At 51.0% G+C, this 16,792-nt stretch overlaps 1 protein-coding gene across 1 annotated transcript in view; it reads right to left on the reverse strand.

Moving 5' to 3' along the window:
- Window positions 1-13,997: 13,997 nt before the first annotated feature.
- MED27 (mediator complex subunit 27) overlaps window positions 13,998-16,792 on the reverse strand; it is a 78,183-nt gene continuing 75,388 nt past the window's right edge. Inside the window, exon 8 of the mRNA XM_072352718.1 lies at window positions 13,998-14,545. Within this exon, the coding sequence (XP_072208819.1) occupies window positions 14,411-14,545 (135 nt within the window). The 3' untranslated portion in view covers window positions 13,998-14,410. The remainder of the gene's footprint in view (window positions 14,546-16,792) is intronic.

Consider the following 16,792-nt stretch of genomic DNA (forward strand, 5'->3'; position numbering starts at 1 on the left):
ACGCACACGCGCGCCGGGCCGCAGCGCCGCCTGCCGGCCGCCTCGGGAAACGCAGGCACAGCGCCGCGGGAGGAGCCCGGCACTGAGGGAGGCGGTGCGGGATGGGCCGCTCAGCTCCGCCCCGTCGCGGAGGATGGAAGGGCCCGCTCAGGTCCCCAACCCGCACAACCACCGCTGTCGTTTGCTCGCGGGATGCCGTGGGTGCCGGAGAGAAGCTCCTTCCTGCCTCTGTCGAGCAGCGCAGCGCTCAGACGTGCTACAAGCGCAGGGTCGCATCCCGCCACCTCCGCTGCTGACCCGCCGAGCTGGAAGTTGTGCAAGAAGCACCAACTCGGTTCCGAGCCGCGCAATCACAGCGGAGCTCTCCTGCCCTCTAGTGCCGTAACGTGCTGCTCCCGGGATGCTCCCTCCCATCCCCATCCCTCCTTCTGTTCCGCTCCGCCTGCAGGGCCGGGCGGTGCGTGTCTGTGTCTGTCCCTTCGAGCAGTGCCGAGGTTCGGTAACTCAGTGCCCCGTTCAATAAGCGCTGCTGTCACCGTCACCTCCTGTTAATGGATGCAGCTGCACATCCATCTGAGCAAGAAGTAGTCCTCCATTGGGAGCACATCCCCACTCTGAGCCGGGGCTGATGGAGATGGGAGTTCCCCATTCCTGCTGCCCCCCCTCAGCCCCCGGGGCTGCCCTGCAGCCCTGGTGATGTCCCATTGCTGACACGTCGTTGCGTTGACTTGCTTTTCCCACCGGCTTTTCTCCGCTCTGGTTCGGGCTCTAGAGGGCAGCAGATGCCGGCTGATGGGCACAGAGACCTCCGAGCCCCGGCTGGGAGCCCACAAACGGGGATGGGGAGGCCGGATCCGGCCGTGTGTGCTGGTTACAGCCCAGCCCTGCTGCCTTCGCTTTATTCCCCCCCCCCGCCCCCCGACAAAGGAGGAGTGAGACACCAAACTCAGCCGGGCTTCCAGACGAGCCTGCCTCTCCCTATGGGGCATACTGAAGATGAAGGGCACCCCACACCCCTTCTCCTCCCCTGCTGGAAAGAGCGAAAACCAAAATGAATCAGAAAAGGAAAATCAAAATCAACATTCCAAAGTCAAATAGTAAAAATCCCATTATGGACACAGAGGTGAGAAAAATGCAATGGGAGGTGACAACCCTGCTGCTGGATCCCAGGTAGGCAGACCTCGTTCCCAAGGCACGGTGCCACACCAGCCCACCTTACAGCAGCGCTCTGTGCACACACAGCAGGCACAGAGACCTGGGAGGATGGGGAGAGGGACCCTGTGAGGTCTGTGGGGTGAGAGGTGGGCTGTCCCACCCCCAGAGCAGGGCTGGCCGACCCCATCGCTCCATGAGCCGCAGCCTACACGCATTCCAGCAGGCATTGTCAATGTGGGGCACGTAGCCCTGATAATGATGCAAACTTCAAACCATTATTTCTCAGCCCAGAGCGCTTCTCTTTGTCATCAAGCCGGCACCGAGGGGTTGTTTAATGCCGTTTTCCCTCCTCCTTTTCTTTCCCTCTATTCTTTTATTCTTAAACTTGACCTCTGATTCTGGCTGGGAATTTACGTCGGGCTCTTTTTATTATTGTTTTCTCTCTCTTTATTCTTCTTTTTTTTGCACCACGTTAGCAGCAGAGAGAGAAACTTCCCATCAAGTCTGTTTGCCAACAAAGCTTTCTTTAGCAGCCGGACAATAGAAAAGCAGAAGAGAATGCTCTGGGCTGGACGTGGCATTTCCAGCACTGCAGCGGCTGCTCTCTGCCCCCTGCAGCTGCCCAGGGGTGACCTTCAGCTCTGTGAATAGCTGATGTCCTCATCCAAGCTGTGCCCGCATGCCCTGCTGCTGGAGCATCTCAGCTGTGCAATGACCCCATCCCAGCACTCACCCACCTCTCCTATCACTGCTACCAGTTGAATTCCTTTCCTTGTTGCTCCAACCTGCCCAGGGAGTCGTTGAACCCTTCAGGGTTCATTTAGCCCAATTTCTGATCAATCTGGTGCAGGTGGTGGCTGGATGGCAGAGCTCCTGCTGCATGCAGGTGGGTCTAAGCTATAGCGAGCCCTTAGGCAAGCAGCTGGGCTTGCTGCCCCCAGGCCCAGTGATAAGCAATGGGCAGAATCAGCCCCTTCCCCATAAGCCAGAGGGGAGGTTTGTGGTGGTAGAAGAAGAAGCAAAGCTAGAAACACCACAGTGACTTTATCAACTTCACCTTCAGCAGGAGCCAGCACTCCTTGCCCCGCCTCAGCAAAGATGCAGCAGAAATGGAAAAGATCCAAAGGAGTGCAACAAATAGTATCAATAATCCATGAGAAGAGATTAAAAAAGACTTAGGACTGTTTAGTTTGAGAGGGGATGGGAGAGAGGGGAAGATAAGGAGGGCATGGCAGAGGCATACAAAGCGATGGGTGGAGATGCCTGGGAGCACGGGCTGCCCTTGCAGTGCCAGGATGAGAGGCATCAGTGTGGCTGGAGGACAACACCTTGTGAAGTGACAGCGGGAGCTCCAGCTGCAAAGAAAGGAAATCAGATTAGAAACCCAGGAGCAGCGGCTCCAGAAACATCCCTGCTGCATGGGGACGGCACGGGGACAGCACAGAGCAGGGAGGGTGGCACAGGTGGGAGAAGGGAGCTGAGCCCTTTGGAGGGTTTTGCTCTCGGAGGCCAAAGAAAAGGATTATCCAGGAGCTTGTCAGGAGGCCAATGGCATTTATAAAGTATTAATCCCTGCAGTGTGTGCTTGATAGCTGCTCCATGCTGCTCCTGCCTCTCCCCACTCAACACACTCCAGGGACTTGCTGGGTGATTCTCCTAGGAGGAATCCCACCCCTGCCCTATGCCACCCTGCTTGGATGCTCTGCTCCCCCCCTACCCCAGGGCCTGCAGACCCCATCCTTAGTGCCTCCTCCATGAACTCAGCCCTGCTTCATCCTTAAGTGACAATGAATGGACCCTATGGGACCATCGGGTGCTGCCCCCCGTACCCGCTGGGTGTGCAGACCTGTGACACCCTCAGGGGACTGAAAAGGAGCGACTGCAGCTTTAAAACAAAGATTAGATGCAATTTCCCCCCCTTTTCTCTCCCTCCCTTTCCCTCTCCTTTTTTAAAGGGAACGTGTCAAGGTTTCCATCAATAATAGATAATGGTGCATCACTCTGGCAGGTTACACCCTCCGGCTGTTTTGATATTTTCCAGAGAATTTGTCAGCAATCTCACTGCAAAGGAGGGTTGGGGGATGGGGAGGGGGAGGCCTCATTAATTTTTTGTCATTTGCATTCCTGCTGTTAAATAATGTATTGATTGCTCTTTCTCTCTCTCTCTCTCTCTCCCTCTTTTAATTCTCTCCCTTCCGCGGCGTCTCGCAGCCGCTGGCCCAGCACTGTGACGGATGAGTTGTCAGAGGCAGCCGACAGCTCAACTGCTGCCATGGGGCTCAATGTGACCCCCCGCAGTGCCACATGAGTGACAGCTCTGGGGCTGGTGGCACTGAGTCCCTGCGTGGGGACACAGCAGCTGTGGGACCTGACTGTGTCCCTTAGAGCCACATCCACACCTCTGCTAAACACCTCCGGGTATGGGGATGCCACCCTTTGAAGCCACTTCCAGGTCTTGACCACCCAATGCTCAACATAAACCTCCCCTGGTGTGACATCCATCCAGGTTGGAGGAAGGCATTCATGAGATCATGGGGTCACGGGGTTATCCAGATTGGAAAAGATCAATGGAATCATTGAGGTTGGAAGAGACCTTCACAAGACTATGGAATCATTGAGGATCTTCATGAGATCATGGAATCACTGCGGTTGGAAGGACCTTCGTGACACGATGGAATCACAGTGTTATCCAGATTGGAAAAGACCTTCATGAGATCAGAGAACCACGGAAATCATTCAGGCAGGAAAAGACCTCACCGAGTCCAACCATTGACCCGTCAGCTCCGTGCCCACTGAGCCATGTCCTCCTGTGCCACAAAAAAGGTTTGGATATCACAAAGGTGGAGGGATTGCCCATCAGCCAAGATGCTGGAGCTGCAATGGTGGCTCCCAGCTGTGCTCCCCCATCCTCTCTGCTGCCCCCCAGGGTGGAGGGGCCCAGCCCAGGTGCTGTAGCTCACAAAGGGCAGGCAATGTGGGAGCATTAGGAAATCTTCCACTAGGAATCTTCCCATGGAGCTCTGAGGTTACCCAGGGCCTCAGTCTGAAGACCCAAGGCAAAGTCTTGGGAAAACCAAGGTCCAGCTCTGCTGATCTAAACAAGAAATTGCACTTGACTTGATTAAAGCTGTGCTCAGCTCAATGCGGCGTGTTTCCTTTTTAATTAATAAGTACTTAATTACATAGTGAATATTTTAATATTTCCTTTAAAAAACGTCTGATTTAATGGAGTTCCTGCCAGCTATTTGTTTTGTGTGGCTTTTATGTTTATCTTCCTCTTTCATTTCTCATTTCCCCCCTCCACCCAGCACTTCAGTCTCCAAAGCTCTTGGCTGATCTTTGCAGCTGGAAATCAGCACTGGGGCTTTCAGCAGAGATTGAATCTGGCCCCTGGCGCTGAGTCCATCAGCCAGAGGTGCTAATGGGAGTTATTAGCACAGTTCTGCACTGCAAATACATCTGCCCCGGGGGAGGAGAGGGGCCGTGTGAGGATGGAGCATCCAGAGAGGAATGGGGCTGGGGCTGCCTCCAAGGTCAGCCCTTCCTTGGGAGGATGGAGCATTGACAGCTCCACAGTGCCTCTCCTGGGCCCTCGGCTCCTTGCGTGCATGTAGAAAGATATACTGAGGACACCAAATGAAAGCTGCTATGGCTTCTTATGCTCCCTCCATCCCCAGCTGCTCCTTGGCCTGTAGATCATTCTGCAGAGCATCCTGCAGCATCCTACACAGTATCCTACAGAGCGTCCCCTAGAATCCTGCACCATCCTGCAGAGCATCCCAAAGCATCCTACAGGGTATCACTGAGCATCCCACACCACCAGCCACTGCAGCCTTCTCCTTGCTGTGGGATCCCAACCCTGTCCTCTCTGCAGGGGCATGTGGTGAGGAGAGAGATGCTTTCACAGTAATCTCCATGAGCAGCCTGTTAGGATAATAAAGCAAATAAACGGAAGAGTTATAGCTGAGGCACTTGGGGCACTGTAAAACAGGCTGAAAGCAAATACAGCATCGTTAATCCATCATAAAATAACAGCCTCTTACGATCCCAAATGCATCAAAATGAATGGGAGTGAAGCAGGGTCACCGTTTAAGCTGGGAAGCGCTGAATGTGAAGCAGGGCTGGGAACGATGATGAGGTGGGAACCAACCCACAGCCACGAGGATCAGGAGGAGGACCTGGGAATACCAGGCTGGGGGGCCATGGGGATGTCCCTGCCTGTGTGAGGAGGTGGCTCTAAAACCAGTAAGACCAGTGCAAACCAGTGGGTGAGGTGCGATGTGTGCAGAGCATCCCTGGGATCCCATGGCATCTCTACTTCATTAGCAGCCTCCTCATTAAGTCTTCCCTGCCATTCTGCAGGGTTAGCCAATCTCACCTGCTTAATCCAGGGAGATTACGTCCTGGTCTCTTTTTAAGATAAAGCTCCCCCCCCCCCCCAGACCCTCCTGTCTGCTTTCAGTTCTTTTCATTTCACCTCGTTTAATTCCTTGCCAGCTTAATGAGTCGCTAATAACGAATAAGATGAAAATTAGGGCTTAATAAGCGTGAGGAAAAGACTGTTCTCATCGATGAAAGGAGCACAGCGGTGGGAAAGCACAGCGAGAACCCCAACCCATCCCAGTGATGGGGACAACGTTGGGACAATAGTGCCACCCCTGCCCTGGCCTAGTTCACACTGGAGCTCTGCCATGCTGAGCCATACTGTGCCATACTGTGCCAATGCTGTGCCATGCCATGCTGTGCCATACTGTGCCATACTGTGTCATGCCATGCCGTGCCACCCACCCCATGTCTGCACCCACAGGGCTCTGTCAGTAGGGGCAGAGTTACAGCTGTGTGCTGTGGGTGCAGCATCCCTCCGTGCCACCTGCACCAGCTCCATAAAGATGCTCCAATTCTCCCCAAAACTCCTTCAGTTCCCTTTATATCTTTAAATGTTGATGATGGTGATTATAAATGCCAACGGGGGTCCCCTCAGAGCTCAGCCCCACTGTGGCCCCAAAGACCCCTCCACATTAAAACTGCAAGCCGAGTCCAGAAGCACCTGCGGTGGAGATCGACCGCCTGATTAAGGACTCATTGATTGCCCTAGCCTCATTAGCATATCATTAGTGCCGGCCCCTTGGCGGGCGGTGACCCGGATGGATCAAAGGGCGCAATACATTGAGAGCAATGGGAAATCAGTAACCAGGGGAGGGGGCAAACCCCGATTGGGGCACCCACCTCCTCACCGCGCTGCTTTGGCCACGCTCAGGGAATGGCTGTGCTGCTCCCCGGGCACGCTGATGTCCGTGGGGCTGAGAGCAAAGGGAAGGGCTGCTCAGGGCACGGCCGCCTCAGTGCCAGCCGTTGTTTTTCATGCAGTGAGTCAGGAGCCCCATATAGGACTCCCATCTGCACTGTGCCAGGCTGAGCCAGACTGTGCTGTGGGCCCCCGTCCAAGTGCTGCTGATGAAGTGGTTGGGTTTGGTTGGTTGGATTTGGGTTTGTTTGCTTTTATTATTATTTCCCTCTAGAACTCGCACACAAAAGAATCAGGAGAGGAACAAGGGCTCCTCCAAGCACCCCCCAGCACCCCATGCCCAGAACGGGGATCCCCTCCACTGCTGCACTGAGGGCACCGTGCAGTGTTTTCATGGCACTACAAAACTGTTTCAGTTGGAAGAAACCCTTTAAGGCCACCTGGCCCCACTCCCCACAATAAACTGGGACACCCACAGCTCCACCAGGTGCTCAGAGCCATCCCCTGACCTCAGGTGTCTGCAGGGATGGGGTACAACCACCTCCCTGGACACCCTGTGCCAGCACCTCCCCATCCTTCTTCCTTACATCCAGCCTAAACCTCCCTCTTTTAGTTCACAACCCAGGGCACACAGAGAGGTGGTGGTGCTCCATCCCTGCAGGCACCCGAGGTCAGGGGGTGGCTCTGAGCACCGATGGAGCTGTGGGTGTCCCCATCCATTGCAAAGAGTGGGATCAGATGCCGCTGTCTGCTCATCACCACCCATGGAAGGCCAAGGGTGGTAGGAGGGGGGGGATGGATCTGCATTCAGTGCTTCCTGCTGAGCTGTGGCCTTTGGAGAACATCTGCTGAGTGTGTCCTTCCATCCCAGGGCATCGCCCCCCTCCATCATTCTCTCGTTACTGATCATGGATTGATTTAATTCTAGTAGCCAATAGGTTTGCCTTTTAATTTTCAGGATCACGTTTAATTAAAGGGAGGTGGGTCCGGCCCCATCAAACCGCATCAAAGTCCACCGAGCCCCAGTTGAGTGAGAACACCCGCAGCAATGATCGATTTCCCTCTGTGCCTATTAATGCAGCGGTGCTGGGGCAGCACTGCAGGGCTTTGCTCAGGGCATCCTCAGCTCAGTTGTGTCTCAGATGCTGAGAGCTGGGAGGGGGCTGGATGGATGGACAGACAGAGAGCTGCCACTCACAGCACTGGTGGGAAGCAGGTGGCTTTGGATGCAGAAAACTTCAGTTCTTGGAATGAACTTTGAATGCTGCCAAAACCTGATGGGGGGGGGGGGGGGGGGGGGGGATGGTTGGTGCTGGGTTGGGGGGCTGCCAGCACAGCTCAGCCCGTGAGTCAGCAGCGTCAGCTCTCAGCTCACCGAGCAATCTGCAAATGGTGCAAAGCTGCTTTTCACAGTTCACCTCAGCTGCTAAATGGCTTCAGATTTACAGCCCGGGTGTTCGCACTTGAAAACGGCCGAGTTAATGAAGGAGGGGAGGGAGGGACGGAGGGGGGAAGGTCAACAAAACGCACCCATCCCACGATGCCATCCCAGAACACGAAGCTGTTCCACAGCACGGGGGGACCCTTCCTCCTTTCCCCAGGTGGGGAGACTCTGCACCACGCTCAGCTCCACTCTTCCCCTTTTCCCACAGAAACTGGGGATGTCAGCCCCGTGATAGCCCTTAATTCTAATGGTGTTTGCTCTCTTATGAGATAATGTCATCTTAATGCTCTCAAACCGGCTGCTATTAATCTTGCACTGAAGATCATTAGATGGGGGGGTGTAGAGCAGGGGGAGCTGCTACAGATTGATCAGGCACATTACAAAAAAGTGATGTGATTTATGTCTATATTACACCACACATTGGGATATTTCCTTAATACGGCCCCTGGGCAAATACAAGTACATGAAACACAGCAGCATTTTGTTTGCAGAAGATGTCATTAAATCCTGGTAGGAGAAACACCCCACGGCCTCTCCATGAGACCTGAGCCCACTTCTTTTCTCTTCCCAAGCAGCTCCAGGTTTCAGCCCCAGTCCCTGCACAACAGCACTGGGAGATGTGCACTGAGCTCACCCCTCCTCACCCTGCATCACAAATGCAGCACCCTGAATGCAGACCCCACAGACACCCCAGAGCCTGCCTCCTCCCCATGCCATCTCAAGGTCCTTATGCTGTCCCCACTATCCCCATGCTGTACTCCGAGTCCCCATGCCACATCCAGTATTCCCATATCATCCACAAAATCCTTGTGCTGTACCCTGTGTTCCCATCCCCAGGTCACCATGCTTTAATCTGTGTTCAAGTGCCAACCCCAAGTCTCTGTGCCATCCTCAGCATCTCTGTCCCTAATGCTCCCACATCATCTCCAGCATTCCAAATGCTGTCCCCACCCCAAGGTCTCCATGCCATACCCCATGTCCCTGTGCCATACCCCACATCTCCATCTCCCAGCAGCACACAGCTCAGCACAGCACATGGGCAGAGGATGCCGTAACGTCCTTGGAGGTGCTCTCTGGCCAGCAGTGGGACACCAGCTCTTTGCCCAGAGCCATCTCTGACCTCTCGCTGTGTCGGGGGCTCACAGCTGCCTACCTCTGTTTTACTCAGCCTGAGGACACAGCTCTTCTTGTCCAAGAGCATCACCTCACGGGGTACGACAGCATTCCCTGCAGGGATGGTTGCCGTGCTGCGCCCTGGGACCCGTCCAACATCTACCGAATGGAAAACTCCCATCGACATCAATCAATCCAAGATTAAAAAGGGTTTTATAAAACCTGCACGACCTCGGGGATGAACGATAAAATACAGCCCTTCTCGACATTTACATCTTAAAGTAATCTAATTTTCCACGCCCCATAAATCCCAGCGCTGTGTGGTTATGGAACACACCTGGCACAGCCTTGGCTCTGGGAACCCTCCTGGTCCCACTCTTTTCATTTGGATCTAGCTAGGAAAATGCCCACATTTTGTTTCTAATACAGTGCCGGATCACCTCCCTTCCCCTCATCCTTAAGAAAACCTTTTATAAATGATCTCAGATTAAAAATGAATGCTAATCTTCTCACTGAGGTTTCCAACGCAGCTTCTGCCCTCTCCTACCTCCAGAGTTTGAGCTTCTCATTTCACACCTGTCCATAACGATGGGAACCAAACAATGAAAACAAAGGGGATCTGCTGAGCTTCACAGCTCTCCTCTTTGGCATGTCCTGTTAAATACTCACAGTTTACTTTCCTTGAGTTTATCTGCAGGAGAAACATTTTAAATGCGAGGATCCAATTGTGTTGCCATTTGCCATGGCTGTTGGCTCCAAAGGTTCTGCTTACTGGGAAGAGCATCTTCCACGGCACTGATGTGGCACTGAGGGACGCGTCCATGGGTGGTGGGTTGGGGATCTGGGCACTCCTTCCCAACCTTAACAGTTGGGTGATTCTCAGCATCACGTTCCCAATGTGTTAACCCTGATCATCTGCACTCTCGTACCACGCTGCAGCTTTTCCCTCTTCTTTCATCAGAGAAAACCAACAATCAGTGCTTTGTGCCACTGTTGAGCTTCAGACACACAGAAAAGTCAAACTGTACAACAAAAGACCCCACGTGCTGCAAAGGAATCCTCCCTGACCCTCCCTGCAGAGCCTCCCCATGTTAACAAGAAGGAAACCCAGCGCCGTCATTTGTTCCCATCATTTGATTTCAAAGGGGAAGAAAAAAAGATGACCTCAAGAACTCTAACAAGTTCACAACACGTGCACGTCCTGATAGGAACTAATTAGCTGATATTAAAACCAGACTCTGAGCTCTTCAAAGCAAGATGGAAAACAACTCCAACTGCTCCAAGGCAGCCATGTTTCAGGGTTGCTGTCGACACCATCCATACAAGGCTGCTTCTGACCCTGTACCGCAGCCGGGCGCAGGGAACCCAGCAGAGCAGCTGCTCTCCCATTTGCGTGCAGCAAATCTCCTCTGAAGGACATCGGGTGAGAGTGAAGAGCTAAAGCCCTGCCTTGCTGTAGTGCATTAGTGATAAACCAGGGGAATTGGAGGCTCCCGCACTGCCTGATCTGCTCGACCCCAAGCAAGGAAGCAGGTCCTGTGCTAAGCTTTTTGGGGGAGGGGGAAACCCAGGAAGTAGATTAAGGTGCTAAACTCACTGCTAAAACCTGCACTGAAGGCAGCTTGAGGCTGATCTGTCACCCTGTTGCATGTATTCAAAGTAAATCTATAGCATACCTCTGTCATAAGGCCACACAGGCAGAGAGCAATAGGAACATGCAAAGTTCACACTCAACAGCTACTGAACCTCACAGCTCTTGTCCCAGTGAGAGCATGGGGGCCACCTCATAGCTTGGGGCAAGGACAGAAGGGTTCCCTCATTGCCCCAGGGGCAGAACATGGGGTCCTGGTACTGTGGGGTGAGGCCTCAGCAGGCAGTGCAGATCCTAGGGGGGTTTTTTGGCTCATCTTTGAAGTTCACAAACCTGGGTGCAGCAGAACTGGCAGCCTCACGATGAAAGTCCTCCACAAACACCATTTCCATCGATTCCCCACCGGTGCTCTCAAGACTCTGTGCTGCCTGAAAGCCCAGCACCGAAGACATGAATGCAGAATCATTACCCGATGCAGAGCTCGAAGGCTTGGAGATAAATATCCTGCTATTTAAGCTGCACTTTTACCTTGAAAAGCAATTTGCAAGCCCGCAGAGCAGCACTGACAAGCCTCATGGAGCTGCGTGCAGCGAGGCTGCGGTGCCACGTTCTCACCCTGGGACTCAGGGCACATCAATCTCCTCTCCCTTCATCATCATCAGAGCTTAAGACAGGTTCGAGGAAGGTGGAGACACCAAAGAGAACAGGCAAAGCATCGCAAGCAAGGCTTTCCCTGAGAGTCTGGATCTGGCTTTGAATTATGGGGAATCACACAATCATGAAGGATGGAAAAGTCCACTCAGATCCCTAAATCCAATCCCAGTCCACCCCACTGTGCCCACTGACACGGCCCTCTGAGCCACATCTGCCCTCTTTGCCCCCAAACCTGTGCTCAGCACTCCCCGTTTTCCCTTCTCACGTGTTCACGTGGGTTGCTGTTGTTGGTGAGCAGCTCCCAATTAACCTGGGCACTAATTTAAAACAAAAAACCACCACCAATGTGCTTGTTTCCAAGGAGACATTACAAACTTCATAAGGAGGGAACAAATATACAAGAGAGGGAAGAGAACTAAAAGCCTTTGGTTTGAAAATTAAAGTTGTTTGCCACGGCTTGATGGCTTAATCAGTCGATCAATATTGTTCACAGGGCAGGCAGGGAGGGAGCCACGAGCTGTGATGAAAAATGCATGAGGGGACAAGGGAGACCTGGGAGTAGAAAATTAAAAAGTCAGCCTGTTACATTTGTCCAATATTGGCAGAGAAATTAAAGTGGTTTGGGGAGGGGTGCTGGGAGGGAAGAGGGGAGCTGCGATACACACCGCATATCTGCCGAGGGTTCCCTTCCTGGGAGAAACTTTCACATTAATTAAGTTGCTTTCTTAGAGAAAAGATGGATTTTGTAACCTTTAGCACCTGCGAGCTCCACGAGAACAGTAGGAGGGGTTTGCATATGGGAAAATCAAAAGGGATTTCTGCCCATCAGGGGTGTGATGGCAGAGCACAGTGACCGGGGAGCGATGCTGTGCCAACATGGTGAGGCCAGGCCTTCTTCTGCAGCACTGGGTGAGATTCGCGTACCTTTGTGTTATAAAATGCAGCTCTGTAACATCTGTATCCCAACCAACAAAGCAGCACGTGGACTTTTCCTTCTGTTAGGGACTGCGCAGCGAGGGGCTGCCTGGCAGGCACAGGCATCAGGACAAGTGCAGGTCTAGGAGATGCTCCAGAAGCACGAGCCAGCTGCTCCCTGGGGAACGTGGTCCTCACTGCTGGCCTTGAGGATCTGAGCGGTTCCAAAAGCTGCAACAGACTCTAATGACAAACAAAACGTCAGGCTGCTCATCCTGTTAAATTCCACTCCCTGAAGTGGAAATACTGCAAGCTGCTACACTTAAAAAAGACTGCAGGGACTGGAAGCGCTGCCCCTCCCGGGGCCTCTGGGAGCAGACCCCTTCCCACTGCAGTTTCTTAGGGCAGAAATGCGACATGCAGTTCATGTTACACTTCCCAGCACAATTATTTCTGCACTCGGGTAACTACAGTGGGTTTTATGGCTCTCCATTAGGCTCGCCAATTACAGGTTGAAGTTTTCAGGCTCAATTAACACACAAACTGGCTGATGTTGTTTTCTGCAACTAATTATCTCCAAGTGCCAATACACGATTCTATATATAATACTTCTGTGAACTTTGGGATTTGCTTTCCACACCATTATTTAAGTATAAACAAAACGGAGCAGACAGCAGTGCCTAAACAGACTGGATACCGTATTATGACCTTTTTATTATTAAAAAAGATGCTTACTCCATCGGAAACCCAGGCCTCCCAATTAGTGCAGTAATGGGACGGATAGCAGGGCTGCTTATTTACAAGGCTCTCTCATCTAAGATGCACACGCTGCTCTGTCTTGGGTGTTCTCTGTATCACAAAGGCTGCCTGGGTCAAATAAGAGCCAGGTAGGTCAGCTGCAGCGGGATGAGACACAGCATTACCTCCCTCCTATGGCAATGCTTCTGTTTGGTGATAGGGGGGAAAAGGAGTCGAAAATAAAGAATCAAACCACCAACCTCCTCAAGCAAACCCGTGTTCACCCTTCATGCACAATGCCCTGCCCCCAGAGGAAGTCATACACACCAAATTTTCTTTCAACCTCCTCTCTCCTTTGCAAGAGCCAGTCTTGCTTCAGTTCTGTACCTAGAAAGCTGGAATTCCCACATCCCACAGTGTCCTCACAACAAGCTGTTGTCTCTGGAAGCTCAGTCTTTTACACTGACACAAGCACAGCACCTTCATGTTTCTGCTCCCATCACCGCTCTGTTGCACAACTGCTGTTGGTACAAGTTGGATTAAAGGAGGGCTGTAAGATAACAGCTGATTTCAGGTGCCTCCCCTCCTGCCTGCTCTCCCCCTCTCCCTTTCATACAACACGGTTAACTCCACTCAACATTCCTTGCTGACAACCAGAGCAAACCTCACCACCACCAAAGCCTCTGATCTTAACATCTCCAAAAGCTCTTCAGGCAAGCAAAAGGGACCTCAGAAGCCACACCAAGGGGCTATATTCCTTTATTCCTATACTCCTGCTTCCAAACCCAGACCAGGACAAACGAGTGACACACGCTGTCACTGCTCAGATGCGTTTCCTAAGGACTCAATACATGCAAATTTTGTTAACGTTTTTCAGGACAATTTTAGTAAAGGGAAACATCTGTTCCTCCCCCCCTCCCAGCTTCTGAAAGTGCCTCGTATCTTCCAAGCTGCTGCGTGCCTTTGAAATTCCATGTTTAATCAACACCATAATCTCTTCCAGAAAGAGACCGGCACAGATAAGCAGCCTCACAACAACAAAACTCTTATCATATCAGCATATACACGTTCAAATGCTTCCAGAAAAGAGCAGCTATGAAAAACTCACACCAATCCCAAGGATTAAATAACAAAAGAAGAAGTACAAGTTCTGAAATACAAAATTTATTCCGAGCTCATAAAAAAAGCCTTTAACATAGCAAACTCAAAACACAAACCGTACAAGGGCTCTTTCATTAACATTTAGGACAAAGTTCATTACCATCAGACCTCCTCAGATGGATCATTCCAGCTGAGATGCATCAAGGAATGATTCTCCAAACCCATCCAGCCTCCAAAACCCATCGGTCTCACACATACCTTGCAGAGTGAGGACTTTGAAATAGCAAACTGCATTAGTGCAACCTCACTGCTTAGTGCGGAACGGATGGGCCAAAAGTGGAGCCAGCAGTGAAGCCAGCAGTGAAGCCAGCAGTGAAGCCAGCAGTGAAGCCAGCAGCTCTCCTCCCAGCCCAGCACTGCTCACCCCACACACATCACCTGCTGGGCTGTGCTGCTACTGCCTGCAAGTGTCATGGAAAGCTTCAAGTGTCCGGAAATCCCTCCAGGTGGGCGGCAGGCCATCCTGCAGAAACTTTCCGCAGCGCTGGCACGGAGCCTGGAACAGCTTTATGTAACTTCTTAACCAGGTCTAAGAGAAAAAAAGGGAGAGACGTTAAGAAATGTGGATCTGGACATTCCTTTATGTCATCATTCTTGTCAAGCAGTGATCCCAAGGACAGGGAATGTAGTTTGGCGAGGCCCCAGTGAGCTATACAGTGACTTTATAAACAGAATGTGCAGCAGATTACAAGGTCATACGTAGCTGAATTCCCACTTTATTAAGAGTATTCTTTTTCAGTCACTTAAGCATATTTGTTAATGGCAATTCACGCACTCTGAGCTGGAGGTTTTTGTAGCAGGACAATCTCTGCAGAAGGCAAATGTTTCAGTGTTCCTTGTATTTTTCCTGGCATTTAATTGTTCCTGATGGGAAACTCCTTCAGCTGAATATCGGTTCGTCTCTTCCTATGGCCATCCATCTCAGCCCCACTGCAAACACACTGCAACGCTCTGCTTATATCTGAAGATATAAGCACTTTCACAGCAAAATGACTTCCTCCCTAATGTGATTTTAAGATCAATACTCATTGGTCATAAAAATACTGTAAGACTTTAAATCTGATTACAATGATATATATCCATAATCAGGGCTATATTTATAAATACAAAGGCGAGTGCTGAACTACAAGCAGCAAGAACAGGTGTTCTAGGTGCAGTTCTTGCCTCACAAGTGCTTCTTCCCATCATCATACACAGCGATGAGCATTGCATAACTCAATTCAGACTCAAGGAGATACATGGCTGAAAAATCCCCAGAGCAGCAGATTTATGCTGTGAGGGACGTGCCCGAATCTTGTCATTTAAAGTCCTATTGAATTACATCAATAAGAGAAAATTGTTCTCAGTGGAAGAGGTCAGAGGAGTTTATTGAAACAAATCCTTCCATCTTCATCAGAGCTTTCTCTACAGCAACCGAACCTTTGGCCATCAATAGCTCTCCTCCAAAGAACTCTGCCATGGGTTTAGCACTAAGCGCAGGGACAAGGGCAGCAGAACACTACAAGTAAATTGCTGTTATTTACTTCAGCTCGGATGGGCCCTGCTTGCACAACAGAGAAATCGAATTTTTCTGAACCATAACACAAAAACAGTAAATAAGTTAAATTGGGCACTTGAGACATCTGTGCAAAGGGAAAAGAACAAGTTCTTTGCAGCCATCAGAACGCTGAGGCTCTGGTACAGCCTGTCATGTGGATTGCACAACTGACATGTGAAAGGAGGAACGTATTGACACTTCTGTTGTACATCTGTTTTTGCTTCGTTAACATTTTTAGCAGCCTTTGGTCGAATCGATACGGCAGGCCCACGGTTCATACACACACGCTACTTATTTCTATTAAACATTCATTTTCAGACATGTGTTGAGACATGGATTGGACCAGGAAGAGCTGCTTTCACCTTCTGAAAGCCATGCTCACGTGCACCCTAAGAGAAACGTCCTCTGCACAGCTCTCATCTTAGAAGCCTTTTTATTGAATAAACAAAGAAACAAGCACAGCAGGTAAGCGAGTCTGACCTGAAATTACATATTGGAAAAGAAAGACATAAAAGAACCGATGCTATCTTACACACCCACAGATTGCCAGTGGCAAAATTAGATGGTGGATTCTACAAAGTCTCAATTATATTGCTCCAAGTGAAGGGGTAATGTAATAGATGAACTAAAAAGTCTGAAGAGCAGAGAAAATCCCTCCCCAGAATCTCCTTTGGGAGATTGCAGTGAGGAGAAGAGCAACCACGTTCCCTGCCAAAACTCATCTTCGTTGAAGGTGTTCTGAATCATAAACCCTTGTGACTACCAGGACTGCTTACATCCAAGTGTATTTCACAAAGAAAATTCTAAATACAAGCAGAATTTAAGGTGATAAACTTAAATCTACACATGAAGTGAGAGCAGTATTTTATCAACTGTATTCAATAACAGTGGCATACCTCAGAAAGCATTTCCTCTACCTTGAAAGCCACCTGCTGCTGCATTGAGCACGTACCCACAGCCCATCAGGATCCAGGTTTGGGCCAAAAGGACCATGGATTCTTCCTGATGACATTCCTGCCTCCAAAGCTCTCCAGTCAGATCAGTAACCCTCATTCCCTGCTGTGCTGGGCACACTGATCAGCAAGCTGGAATACACTCGCTTCAGGTTTCATTGGAGCTGACTTTACATCCAGAAACCAACTCCTTGCACACTGAGCACAGTGTGACTGGGCTGGAGTGTGGGGCGGTTTTTCCTGCTGTCTTTAAAGATGACCCAGATTAGCTTTGCAAACTGGCATC

This window comes from Excalfactoria chinensis, chromosome 18 (assembly GCF_039878825.1).
Source record: "Excalfactoria chinensis isolate bCotChi1 chromosome 18, bCotChi1.hap2, whole genome shotgun sequence".
NCBI lineage: Eukaryota > Metazoa > Chordata > Aves > Galliformes > Phasianidae > Excalfactoria > Excalfactoria chinensis.